Source organism: Achroia grisella, unplaced genomic scaffold (genome assembly GCF_030625045.1).
Source record: "Achroia grisella isolate CSIRO2021 unplaced genomic scaffold, CSIRO_AGI_Agris_v1 utg874, whole genome shotgun sequence".
Taxonomy (NCBI): domain Eukaryota; kingdom Metazoa; phylum Arthropoda; class Insecta; order Lepidoptera; family Pyralidae; genus Achroia; species Achroia grisella.
The window spans coordinates 1,922,711-1,937,890 of NW_026713051.1; the positions used below are offsets into that span (position 1 = coordinate 1,922,711).

General features: G+C 33.6%; 1 protein-coding gene across 1 annotated transcript; it reads right to left on the reverse strand.

Annotated features, from left to right (window-relative positions):
- Positions 1–1,403: 1,403 nt before the first annotated feature.
- Positions 1,404–14,262, reverse strand: LOC131853029 (uncharacterized). Its single transcript, XM_059203820.1, has 8 exons — positions 14,043–14,262; positions 13,191–13,370; positions 9,587–9,672; positions 8,582–8,752; positions 7,796–7,939; positions 5,768–5,908; positions 3,453–3,575; positions 1,404–2,486 (listed from the first exon to the last, which is right to left on the reverse strand). Exons 1-8 carry the CDS (start codon positions 14,121–14,123, stop codon positions 2,384–2,386), a joined length of 1,029 nt encoding a protein of 342 aa, XP_059059803.1. The 5' UTR covers positions 14,124–14,262; the 3' UTR covers positions 1,404–2,383.
- Between the last annotated feature and the right edge of the window lie 918 nt (positions 14,263–15,180).

Here is a 15,180-nt window from a genome sequence, read left to right on the forward strand (position 1 = left end):
GATGATGATGATGATGATGAAATCCTTTATGGGAGCTGCGGAACATGATGAACGCAAGCATCCTCAACTGCTATTCTAGCGTCTTGTCCAATGTACATATACCCTACATCAAAATTACTTGCATAAGAACACAATATCCAATGCAACGTGAAAATCAATCTCATTAAAAATTAAGCGAATATGGTCCCTTCGAGAGTTCGTTTATCAATAATATCCATCTTTTCATGCAAGAGTGCATTTAAAAGATAATTTGACTGTCGATTGAGTTCATTTTCTTAATACTGAGAAAATGTAATGTAGTAAACGCCTACAGAAGTCTAGTAAGCAAAACTACATGTTGCACGATGAAGCTCAATATTTCCTTTGTGAAAGGGCTACGATTCAAAATAGCCTTTCCAGTAACAATCATAGGGTTAATATCCCTCTGTAGATTAATGTGCAATGATTTGCAGCGACTTATTTTCCGTACTATTAATATTACAATTCAGTATAGCAATGGTTAGTACAGTATTTCTCATTAAATATATCTTATTAATATTATAAATGCAAAAATCTGTTAGTATAGATGTTTGTTACTCTTTCACGCTAAAACTACTGAATGGATTTTGATGAAACTCTACAGTCATGTAGCGTATGTATCAGAATAATACAGGCGATATTTTATATTGAAATTTAACGCGGTTAAAACCGCGGGCAGAGCTAGTAATATATATATTTAGTCGGACCCCGAGAAAAACATCTATTTAATTATTTGACAAAGTCACCCCTCGTGGAGCTGCTTTCGTTAAGGGCTATGGGGAAGAAATTAATAGGGGCCGCACATATAACCTTAGAATCACGTACGTATCTAATAATCCAATATTCCTGTCAATATATTTAGCGTAAATTCACAGGCAGGACTCATTATTTTTATAATATACAATTTTACTAAACATAGAACAATGAAGCTTGCACAATTGCGTAGCGGCCGCTAGAATCAAATTAAGTAGTGTTTGTATTATGGGCCTTAGAAATGTTTTAATTACCAACTTTTCTACGGCATTAAGACTTATATAAAAGCTAAAATATTAAAATAATAATCAGAATATATGTTTAGTTTTGAAGTTAAGTGCTATCGTCGTCATTTTATAGTATTAATATACTAATATAGCATATAGTTATAGCACTAATACAGCTATATTGTAGAATAGCAGAGAGGATGGACTAACTGCCCCGTACGAGTTATAGATATTTTATTATAAGCAGCAATTGTATTTGTTTTTATTTGAGACAAAGATTATTGTTATTTGTTTTTCTTTCCTTTTCTATTCTTTTAGCTCTATTATTACATTTAACAAAAGCAGTATTGTATGTACATAATAAAATTAAAATTAAAATAAAAAACAATTTGAAGTAGTCATTGCTTTATTCATAACAACGTCATACTTGAAGTTTTTTATATATAAAGAAACACGTGGGTTCGAGTCGTAGCATCCAAACTTTTGTTTTTAGGTTAACAACTGCCAAATCTGTTATCTGACTACATATTATTACAACATTTTCAAAACAATATACATGTGAGTAATACTGTAGTTATGTCTGGGGATCTGCTAAATAGACGAGAAGTGCGTTGGTCGGGTGAATGGGGGCGGAATTAACTATTGCGCTATTTAGGTAAAAACCGAACAGTTCAACTAATTTACCTCTTGTAAAATAACCGTTTTTACAAGGCTAGTTGTTAACACACATGATACATAATAAGATAAATAATTGTGAACTAATAATCAGACTTGAAAATCAACACTTTCTATATAGACATCAAAATAATATAAAGTAAAAAATGTCGATTAAATTATTACAGTGGCCTGAGCAATGGTGATCTGACACTTGATCATCTAACTGTAACCTTAATCTATGGTATGGCAGTACATCAACTAATGGCGATTCCAGACGAAGGTGAAGATCAAAGAAGTTGATTATCAATCAATATTTCGTTTGTACAAGTCCATTCCGCATTTTTCTTCACTGTGTTAAAGAAGTGCTAATGTTGCTTATAAATGAAATTACTACTTCCAAAAGCATATGATCTAGACACAAATAGTGTCTGGAACCGCACTAATACAAATCAAAAACATTTAATGTAAGCTTTACACACTAACGTTGATTACAAAGTAGGGAGGCATTCACCGTGTAATTTGAACCTACCCACGTGTTTCAAACGAATCTAAAGAGACAATAGAATATGAAAAAAAAGTGGAAACCAACAGTTTCAAATGTAAATAGTGTAGTTCTATACAACTTGGTATTGTGGAGTAGTCTATTCATTGTGTAGTGATTACAAAATATGGTGGTATAAGGGAACCGGAGGTTAAAACTCGCCAGCGAATTAAGTAAGTTGGTTGGTTCAGTACACCTTAAGTTGATTCTTGTCATCGAAGCCGGCAGAGTGACCAGCGTTGCGAACTATAAACGAGTTGCCGTCAAAATGCATCCGCCTCTCGCCTCGTCTACAAACAATGGACGTATATTAAATTGGCATTTGAACTGGTATTTGCGTTAACGAACCCCCAAGACGAACCAATTGATTCAGACTCGCCAATTGTACGAGTCGAACCATTTGTCTTTTATAAACGTTTATATATACATTGGTATAAGTTTTGGTCTGCGGTGCCAAAATATGCGAAGCTAGTTCTTGGATGTTTACATTTTCAACCACAGGTGTAAACTTAATTAAAGATCTTTAATAATATGTATTTTAATATCGATAACTCGATATTTTGAGCTTAGTATTACTGTATTCATTTCACAGTATCATAAGTCAGTGCTGGCTACTAACACTGACTTACTGACTTACCACATAGGTATAGAAAAATCGATCAATCGGTATTCCGATATTTGTTTTTTATTATAGAACAAATCCTTTTCGTTGCTTTAGATTTATGTCCGTATTTATATTTATGTTTACTAATTACAAGAATGTTAGAAATGCCCGTTCCATAAACATGCTTTGTTTAGAAATTATCACAAAAATAAACTAATTAGTAAATTGAAAAACGAATATCTAAAATTTACATGTTCTGTAACAACACACAATAAAAATATACTTTAGATTATTGATATTTTGTTGTTACATATCCATAACAACAAAATATCAATAACCAATTTGTTCCAAATAATAACGAATAAAGCTTCACACTGAAGAGAGTGACAAAAAGTCATTACATCTAGTTATAATAAATAAAAAGCACCTCCAAACGGCTTCACCGATTTTTGTGAAATTTTGGGGTGGTGTCCTACCCCAAAATTTCATATATTCAGTCGGACAGAGAATCTTTGAAATAGGCTATATTTTATACACCTAGATAATAGCGGTGGAACCATCCAGAAATAATATAGCAAAATATCTATTTTGCGGGTCATCTATTACTTATATACCTAAATAAAGAAAGAATGTAAAAACTGTTGCAGATTACCGAACAAATAGATGCTGCGTTTGTCCCAGCGAAGCGGTGCAATGCAGAAACGGACTGGTAATGGATGCGGATCCATTGCTTGGACTTGTGCGCAACTGATATTTATGGCTGCAGCGGTGTATCCTGCCACCAACAATATAAACAGAAAATAAGTTTACTTTATTAAATACAACATGTAATTTAAATGAATATCTCCGAAGATATTACAGATTTAAAATGCACGGACATAGTGGTGCATGGGCATGCCCATAAAGTATTGCACCCGTGCGAAGCCTGGTCGAATGGCTAGTATATTATAATTCGTCTATAACTTCATACAACTAAAGAGGTTGTATTGAAGCAATATTGAAAATGCCTCTGCTTACATCGATACATCATACTCGTTGTATTTAATATAATACATTTGTAAATATGCCAGAGAGTGATGTATCGAAACTGTTCATGTTTATAAATCGTAATATTGACGGCCTCGGTGATCTAGTGGTTTAGTGCGCCGTTTTACTTCTGGTGGTCGCGGGTTCGATTCCTCGCACGGCACAAACATTTGATTGAGTATGATTGTTTGTATCGGTTTGGATGTTTTCTAAGTAAAATAGTTAACTGTAGTATAGTCTACGACATTAATATTTCTGTGCTAGAAGTGGTTAAAATTGAATTATAGCAAAAATATACTTCTAAAAAACTGCAATTGTGACAGACTGATATAAGATTAAAAATATATATTTATTGTTATATACAGAAGTCTTGCCTTGTAAGTTTTCTAAAAGGACCATTTGATTATTATTGTAAAAAGTAATTTGCAAGCTATCTGAGTTAAACAAACAAATAAAAGATGTTGTGACGGAGGTGTACAATTATTAGCCCAAACGTGCTTAAGGCCTCGAAAATCTTACAAAAATTTGTAAACTTCGCGGCCAATAAATTTTTCAGATAGAATAGACATTCAGCTATCTCAAAACATACAAGATTTGATGTGATGTGATTTGATTTGATACAAGCGTTCTATTTTTTTTTGGAAATTGTAAAGGTAAAACTTTTAAGATCATGTAGGTTAAAAAAAGAATGACCCATCTGTGTATTTGTATCAGTTATCTAGTGCCCATAACACAAGCTTTAGTTAGCTAACTTGGGTCTAGATGGCGCTGAGTGTGTTGTCCACATATTATTATTATTAGATAACCAAAAATAAGGCTTTTTGAATGCCAAAAATAATGTTTAAATATAAGATACTTAGATTTATTATGTTCTCGACTTAATTGTATGATTTGAAAGAATATTGTGCCTTAAGTACTTTGTGAACTATGATCTATGCTACACCTTTACAAATTCATATACATATATGTACCTATATATCGTTTATAACTGCGCAGGTATATGAATGACCTGTAAAACGCGTAAGAGCAAAATCAATACAGCAAATGCAGCCCATATAACCTGAATATTTAAACTGCGTCATACTCAGAATATAGTGACAAGCGCATAAATCACTAGCATCTAGAATCTAGGTCACCGGAATATTCACAGTATTTCATGAACCAATTTGTAGCGGGAAATTGAATTCACCCGTTGCGCTGCTTAATACAAAAGCATCCCTGAAATGCAATTTTACAATCTGGCACGGACAGGATTTAAATGAGTATTTAAGTATCGTAAATTGAAATATGGAACTTGTTACAAAATAAAATGGCTGCCGCGGTGGTCGAACGATTTAGCACTGATGTGCTTATATTATAGTAGAAGTATATATAAATATATATGTGCATCATTATAAGTCTTTCATATCATTAACATTATCATCATTATATAGTATAAAACAAAGTCGCTCTCGCTGTCTGTCCCTATGTATGCTTAAATCTTTAAAACTACGCCACGGATTTTGAAGCGGTTTTTTAAATAGATCGAGTGATTCAGGAGGAAGGTTTACATATATAATACATGTACACGCGTGCGAGGCCAGGACGAGTGCCTAGTATTATTATAAATGCGAAAGAAACTGTCTATCTCGCTTAGGCCAATTTGATACACGTATAGTTTAGATCCTGAGAAAGAACATAGGTTAAGGAACATAGGCTTTTTAATGCTAGAAAAGGGGTTGTAAATGGTTGAAAGGGGAGACGCAAGACTGGAAGTACCGCCATTTTAAAATATATACATCTACCTACAATATACTGTTACTCTAACATATCAAAATATTAAACATTGATAATTATCTATTACAAGTCTAAACTAGCAAGTAACAATTAGTATACGTTTATGTTATCTGTGGTATACATAGACTAATATGCGAAAGGATCCTTCAGGAATTACAAACCAACCTGACCAATCCATCAGCAGTCTGACTGACGCGCACATTGTTGATTATCCAATTGTCAATCCCATCATCAGTCAGCCAATACTGCGCTGCTTGCAGCAACGAAAGCGCCTCGTTCACATAAGACGGACCGTGCCTCGACTCGCTGCAACACAATTGATAAATCATCACGTTCAATCTATGAAGTTCTTTTTTTATAGCACAAGGGACAAACGAGCACGCGGCTCTCCTGATGGTAAGTGATTACCGCCGCCCATGAGCACCCGCAACACCAGGGGAATTGCAAATACGTTGCGTGCTTTTAACAAGGAATAAGCTCTTTTCTTGAAAGATTCAATATCGTATCGGTACGGAAATACCATAGCTGGAAGGTGATTCCACAATGTGGTTGTGTGTGGCAAAGTTTCTAGAAAACCGCACTGTGGAGGACCGCCATTCATCCAGATGATCAGGATGGTATTTTAGTAAATGGTAAATAATTTATACATGACGTAATAAAATTTTTTCGCATTTATTTTACATAACACTAATTCTCATTGACCGAGTGTACATACGCTCATGTCGCATTCAATATTTCAATTCATAATAGAATGGAATTGAAAACATCTTTATTGAAATAAACACAGTATGTATATATACATATACAACTTCGACACTTGTACTTCGACAACCTCGATGGTCTATCGGTTTAGCAGACCGCGTTACTTCCGATGGGCGTGGGTTCGATTCCTCGTACGGCACAAACATGTTTATTCATGACTATGATTGTTACTTCCGATGGACGTGGGTTTGATTCCTCGTATGGCACAAACATTTTTATTCATGAGTATGATTGTATCGGCCAGGTTGTTTCTATGTATAATATGTATTTATTTACAATAAAATATCTATGTATTTGTATCAGTTATTTAGTACCCATAACACAAGCTTTAGCTAACTTAAGTATAGTCTAGATGGCGCTGAGTGAATTGTTCAATTAGTTAAATAATTTGTTCTGCTCGGACTGCGTATTCTACCAAGGAGAATGAGAAAGTAATTTGGTTATAACTGTTTTCAACATCTATAAACTTTACAATTTAAAATTTTTGTAAGAATACACAAAGTAAAAATATAAAATAATTATTTAATATATTATTTCATCTAAGGATATTCCTGCGCACTATTTTAGTTACTGTAAATTATTAAACTGCAGCTGATACATTTCCCACGAATACATAATGTCAATAATGCAACTTAAAACGATCGTGCCTATAATAGTCTAGTATCAATCCATAATATCTTGCCTGAATTACAGTCTTAAGCAAGGGGAAAAAGAATTCAAAGAACTGCGACTTTTTGGTTTAATTGTATGTACAAACACATATATGTGTATGTTTTACCTAAATTTAATTTAACTTTTAACATTTACATCAATCCAATGAAAAACAATGCAAATTCTTTATCAATCCAATTTAATAACTGCTCTGTAATATAAATTTCTTTCATTAGCTTTTAAATTTAGAAACATCTAAGAGATCTGCAATAATGAGGGTATTCTTAGTAATGAAGACTCGTTGGCATTGCAAGTAACAAGAGATCATTTCATTTTCATACTTTAATAACACGTCAACAACTATAATTAGTGTAAGCGGATTAAAATATAATAAAAACATAGTACACACAATTGACGGCCCCGTTGGTCTAGCGGTTTAGCACACCACTTTACTTCCGATGGTCGCGAGTTCAATTCCTCACACGGTGCAAACGTTTATTTAAGTGACTACCTATTTGCATCAGTCTGTGCGTTTTCTATGTATATTACGTATTTACAAAAAAAATATCTAAATATTTATATCAGTTGTTTAGTACCCATAACTCTGCTTACCATGTGACTAGATCGCTATATGTTAATTGTCCAGGGTTATTTATTTATTTAATTGCGAAAAAATCGTCTACTACATATTATAGAACACAAATGATAACTTTTAATGTTTTAAAAAATCTACTAAACTACTATTTAAATGAAAATCGTAGTATATTATACAATACATACTTATAAAATACGTTGAGAGTGAAGTCCTGGGTCATGTCAAGGAATGTATCGGTAGTGGTTCGTGTGCCGGCTGCGTCCACCAAGTAAACCAGCGCGCACTGCTCCGCCGTGAACGATACGCCCTTGTACCACATCTTCGCGTACCTGGACAAATCCCTGACCGTTTTCACACAGTCCCACTGACGAACATATCATCTCATCATCGTCATCATCATCATCATAATCTCAGCCCGGAAGACGTCCACTGCTGGACAAAGGCCATGACAGACAACATGCCATCTGCCTGATGGTAATTACGAGTATATAAACGCTTAGAAACGACACGCCCTTGTACCCCATCTTCGCGTACCAGGACAAATACTGGACCCCCTGATTTTCATACAGCCCTTAAAGCCTTCCCCCCTAAAGAAGTGTTTTATACGACATTTTAATCTTTTTGCAGGCAGATTTAGAACAGACTCTGGTAGTTTGTTGTTTGATGATTGATAACTATTACAGACCAGCGAATACAGTCCAGAATATAATATAGAATACAACAATATTAAAAAATAATTATATTATTTTTGAATCCTTATTTCAAATGTATTTACTGTACAATATAGTGTTACAAACAAACAGTCCGGCCGCTCAGAGTTGTGGCAAAATTTTAAGTATATAGAATTACTTTAAATTTCAATTATAATATAAATAGAGAAAAAAGGGCTGCTCAGAGTTTGGACAAAAATTAAATATGTGGAATGATTTTAAATTTCAATTTTTAATATAAATAGAGTAAAGTGGACCCACTTGTTGTTGCCTTGCTGGTGTCTCGCCTGTATCTCCACTCTGGACCCGTAGTGATACACTCGGCCATTGGGGTGGATGAGGGCGGCGGCGGCGCCAGATCTCGACAACGCCAAGATTATATTGTTTTTAGCATTCGTTACACGAACTGCCCCATCTATGGTCATGTCCACCCTGGATATACATATATAAAGAGCATTATTTACAAAATAAGCAATAATTAAAGTTAAAACAGATCAACAATACTTAAGTGTACACTGCTTGCATGCGTACATTCTTAAATATCAATGTATTATATGCATTAATATAATTTATGTATCAGGATACATATATTATATTATATAGTGAAAATTTCTATTAACAACTTCCGCTGTATCAAATCGCAGTGGGATTCTAAGAACTCATAAATAAATACCTTTCGAATGTTATTATTAAAAAAAAAATTTTAATCAATGTTCTCAGAAACAATATTTTGATGAATAAAAAATGCAGTTTTATTTTAATTGTATTTGTAGTATATCTATGTTAAATTGGCACAACACTGTCACACATTGTTAGATAATTTCACAGTACGTGGATAAGACAAATATATACTTAAACTCTTAAACCATATCAATCGATATTTCAATTACATTCGATAAGGAATCATAAAAATGGGTTCATATATTTTGACAAAGACACCACACACACACAATCATCTACACAAAAATCACATTTGAAATAAAAACCTCCTGAATACTTTCTGGTACTTTACTATATAAAAAAAAATATAAATATATTGAAGTCGAAAAATTCGTGTTCTTTTATCTAAACTGATATTGTGCCATATTTCATGCCATTGTAGAATAAACACATTATATAGGTAAATTATTTTTCTTCAGGCGCAGTTCAATATATATGCATCTCCAAAGGTTAGAAAATACTCATAGCTAAACTTTGCTCTATGTTCCATATTGTTCAATAAATCTTAAAAAGATATCTAATCAAGTAATAATATAAATGTCTCACTTGACTCGATCCCTCAGCCTAAGGCAGACAGTGCCATGCGGAGTTACGGAGGCATTATAGCCAGCGCCGCCGACAACGTCAGTTACCTGAAACATTATATTTACTACTTACAACGGCAACCACTAAATAGAAATGTAACGACGAGCGTCACCGCGCTTGTCCGAGCACGACTACACCATTCTGTACAAACGCGCAATATTATATTAATGAAATCGTTCATACCTACCCTCGAAAGTATTTATTAAAATGTTACACACTAATGAAAACGTATATATATGTAATAAGATTAACTATAAAAAAATATTAGCAATATATATCAAGAACATAATCCGTCGCCTTCAATGCCGTGTGAAAAACAGCCAAGTTAAATCATGGAACATTAATACTAGATTTAAAGTCAAACTTACTGTTCCTAACTTTTCTAAACAAAGTTAATGACTGGGTTTTCTATAGGAATGGCTATAAAGAGTAGTATATTTATATTCGTACTTTTGGTATATTTACATAAAATATATCAAAGGATGTACTGCAATTAGCTTTAAATAATATATAGATTTTATTTATATTATATTCCAATATATAGATTTACCTACCTAACCTGTGCCTGCATGTTGTTCATATCAATTACATATAAAAACTACTTGTTACATAAAACATCTGTTTAATTATATTTATTACTCACTAAATGATTACATAAATGACAAACATGCATGGCAATTGTAGTTCATGCACGGGATTTTCATTTAATGTTAGACATAAACACTATAAGTACGTATACGCTTTTGAAAACAAAGGTCAGAATTATTGAAGTCCATAGGTGGGACCCACTGGATGATGTATCAAAAACTGATTTTGGGCCTCTGGATATTCAGGAAGCAGAGAGACGTGTGTTACCAAACCTTTAACCTCTGTTAAAATAATGACTAGTGTTGAGACACCAGGAACATCCTGAGGGATGAGGGGTCTCACTTTGAGAGTTGCTTTCGGCATTGTTTTAACAGTATGTATCATTCGCTCTCAAGCTCCTCCCATTCCTGGAGTGCCTGGTAGAATGAAACGCAATTCTACTCCTCTCATTGTCCCATCATCACATAATTTGTATTCAATTCTAACGGCCTTAGCGGTTGAGCGCCGTACCGATGGTCGCAGGCTCGATCCTTCGCAGGTACAAACATTTGTATTAATAAGTATGATTGTTTATCTGTGAGTTTTCTAAGTATATTATGCATGTATTTACAAAAAAAATATATACAGGTATTTTTGTCTTAGCTTGGGACTAGATGACACTATGATTTGTCCTGAAATATTATATTACATTATTATTATGATAGTGGTAGACTAAGAGCCGAGTAATTTAATGTCGGTCATCAAGTATTGCAGGTCTTAATAGACTGTTCTACTCTTGCCACTCGATCGATGCGGTCACCGACACGCAGTACTCCTGTTTCATCAAGACATCGGGCTAAGGAATAAACGACTATTACTATCTATAGGTTTATTTTGTTGGAAACAACAATTTAAACAGAAAACTCTATACTCTATTGATTAAAGAAATGTCAAAATGTATTTTATTACGACGACATTTGTGAATAAATAATAACACTAGGGCGGTGCAACGGTGGTTCGTATTAATACGATCCAGTCGAAATATTATTTTCGATAGGCAAAGATAGTTCTCAACTACATTAATTGATCGTTCCTCACAAGTCACATCTGGCGTTGTCCTGGAGAACATGATTTTTAGGCCACTCGCTCTCAGGTGGGCGTAGAAAGGTAAAGGTAACCACGGGTCGTAGTATGAGTAGTACGACGATGGTGATGCACATGAAAGGCAAAGATACTGAACTATAAGTGATCACATTAATTGATCGTTCGGCAAAAGTCACATCTTGTGATGTTCTGGAGAACTAACGATCTTTAAGCCACTCGCTCTCAGGTCGGCGTAAAAAGGCATCACCTTGTAACCACGAGGCAGAATATGACAATAGTGATGCACCATCTCGTGTACCTACATCGGCTACGATAGCATCAGACGGCACATGACACCACTCACAGTTATTCGTCAATTCAACTATCTCACCGAGTCGATGAGCGACAAAAGGTCTATAATTACGCGGGTCCCTACGGCTCCATTGTAGAACCGTGCTAGAATCTGTCTAAAAATAGCGCTTTACTGCCTTAAAATCTATATGATCGTCCTCAATAATATTTGAAGACGTGCAAGGCCTCGGGTATTGAAATAGGACGGAGTGGACTCTACTTTTATTAATAACGAAACTAACTTGAACATAATCCGATCGATTCAATCGCCACTAAGATTTTGATTTATGTTGCATATTTTTTCAATTGAATTTAATCAAGATTCGTTGAGCTGTTTTGTTGTGATAAGGAAATATAAACAAACTTACTTTTTCCAGACTACGCAAAAAGATGTGTTATGATTGAGACATGTTTGGAATAAAGTATAAGTTTGCTATTGACATACCTCTTTGTAATTCAAACACTATATGATGTATAATATTTTCACTTTGCGACAGATGTATTCATGTAAAATAAATATTACAATATAATAATATTTTTTTTTTTTACTAAAAATTGTATAATATATTTGATTTTTGTACCTAACTAATTTTCTATTTTACTACTATATAATACAGTGTACTGACTTAGATATGGTGACTTAACACTCCTGCGTCGCTGGTCGGTAACCTCAGAATTCTCAGAAATTTCTTTACTTTTAGTTTCTAGTTTAAATTAAAAGCAATTAAACTAATTGCTTTTAATATACACTATACTGAAGATTTTGCAATAAATTTTATTTCACACCATTTTGCTCCAACTATAATATATGTACTTATACGATCATGGTTAAAAATATTGAATAAGAATGACTAATTAATCTTGCTTTGTACTTGTAGAGAGTGAATTTCCAGTAGTTAAAACATACAAGAGAACGTGTACAGCCGACGATACCCACCATGTATAAGGTGCTATTACCTCATAAATAGCTTGAATTTTGAATAATTTTAAAAATATATATTTAAACAGCTGTATCCGCGACTTCGTTAGCGTAGAATTTAACTTTATCCTTCTAAAATATAAGTAGCCTAAGTTACTCCTTATAATATCAGCTACCTGCCAATAAGTCCCGTCAAAATCGGTCTACCCATTTCAGAGATTACCCGGAACAAACTCACAGACAGACGGACAAAAATTGTAAAAAATGTATTTTGTTGTATGTACCGTGTTTATATTCATACGGATGTAGTAAAAAACGATTCTTTCAATATTACAAACAGACTCTCAAATTTTATTTATATGTATAGATAAATGTTTTACATAGCGCAATTTTAACCGACCTCAAAAAGGAGGAGTTTCTTAATTCGAGTTTTTGTGTTTTAATTAGTAATTCTGAGGACTATTTTCTACATGAACTCATTTTGAATTTTTTCCTAATTTTTTCCTAATCCAGCAAAGCTGTAGTCATATTTAATCAGACCTGACTTACTGCAACTAAGTCATGATTGACACTATACCCTCATACAATAGAATGTAGATGTAATAATAATTCTTCTATGTACCACCTCTTGTTAATACTACCTACTTCCAATTCTCTCCAAGTATCAGCATGGTAAATGTCGTCTCCAGGGTAGAAAGGCGCTTTGCGTTGCAGCGGGGCGCGCCACGGAGGCTGCCATCCTGCGGCACCTACCAGCTCCGCTTGCCCTAATCCACCTTCCAGGAACTTGCTATAATCTTGGAAAGCAGACAAATTCGACTCCTCCTATTAAACAAATTCCTTTTTATTTTAGTATAGTATCATCATTTTATTATAAATTATTATATTAGCTAACCCCGCAAACGTTGTTTTGCCATATAAATTAGAATTGCTTTTGAAAAAAAGGAGTTGGTGATATAAGGGTAAAAATTTAGTGTAATGTGTATTTTTAATGCCAATTTATAAAAAAATGAAGCAATAAATGTCCAAAATATAAAAAAATAATTTTTAGATGTGGTCAACCCCTATGACTTAGGTAGGGGTATGAAATATATATATAAAGTAGCCGATTCCCAGACCTACTGAATATGCATACAAAATTTCATAAAAGTCGGTCAAGCCGTTTCGGAGAAGTATAGTAACTAACATTGTGACATGAGAATTATATATATAAGACTAGTTACTCGCCCCGGCTTCACACGGGTGTACATGTATTATTATATACATAAACCTTCCCCTTGAATCATTCTATTTAAAAATCCGCGTCAAAATTCGTAGTCTAATCTTAAAGATTTAAGCATACTTAGGGACGGACAGACAGCAAGCAACAATGGCTTGTTAACCTGGTTAGTGTTAGGTATAAGAATGTGAAGTTTACTTTGCCCGAAAATATCTATAATATCAAGAGATCTGACCTAATTTGTTCATGGAGTCGGCCAAGGAATATTGTGGAGGTACCTGATTATAAGAATGCGCAGTATAGACACTTCTCGGGCGGACAGGCATCGATACGTCCTTTCTAAAGTCAGCACTAGCCATTTTAACACTTCTTCAACTTAAAACTGTTAAGGATAAATAACTATTTTAAAAAATACATGAAGAACAGTGACTAGTGGCACAGAAAAATGCTACATAATACAAATCATTCTTCAAGCTGTAAGCAGTTGACGTCTGGAAAGTGAAGTCAATTCATTTATTCTGTTCGATTTTTAAAAAACATTTTTCTTCTATTTGGCCACGTAGTAAACTTGCGTGTATTACATTCCAATACGTTAGGTTTAATAACATCCTATATGTAAAAATCTCGTATCATTGTTAGTTGTCGTATTCCTTCAAAAAGACTTATAAATATAATAGTAGCGGTAGTAGTAGTAATAACTTAAAAAAATGTATACGTCTATTCTGAAAGGTTGTTGTCTATTTTTATACTCCTAACTGGTCCAAGCAATTTTTTTTGTACAAAAATATTATTTTTTATTACCTATTCACCCTTCTACTTCCCACCTATCTATTTTTTATAACGACATTACTACTTTAAATAATATACGCAGACTTATTTAATTATTTAGACAATTAATGTTGAAATCATTGATCTTCATGGAATCTAGCATAGATTATACTAATGCTAGTTTACCACAATCATAGAAAAACATATATATAATTGAATAATGAGCTTCTTTATTTGATTTTTAAGCCACAGTTTAAATTTTCCCGCCTTCGATCGCGATGGGATTGTCTCGATATCTTGACACACGAAAGGAGCATTTAACAGACAATATAAAAGAAATTTGGAACATAGCAACACTAAAAAATATATTCGAATAATTATTTCAAAATACACTGGTATGGAAATAAAATATGAACTAAACCATTGTGTACTATTAAAAGTCTGTCTGTCTAAAAGTGTATGTCTACGATTAAAAGTTTTAATTAGTTATTAATCAAAGTACTAAAATAATAGGTACTTGCAATTGAAAATTGTTAACGAATGAATCATTGCTTAAGCACCTACGCTAACAGTATAGGCTGGCGGAGAAGATACCAGTAGAGGATGATGTGATGACCATGAAATCAGATAATTCAATTAGAACATTGT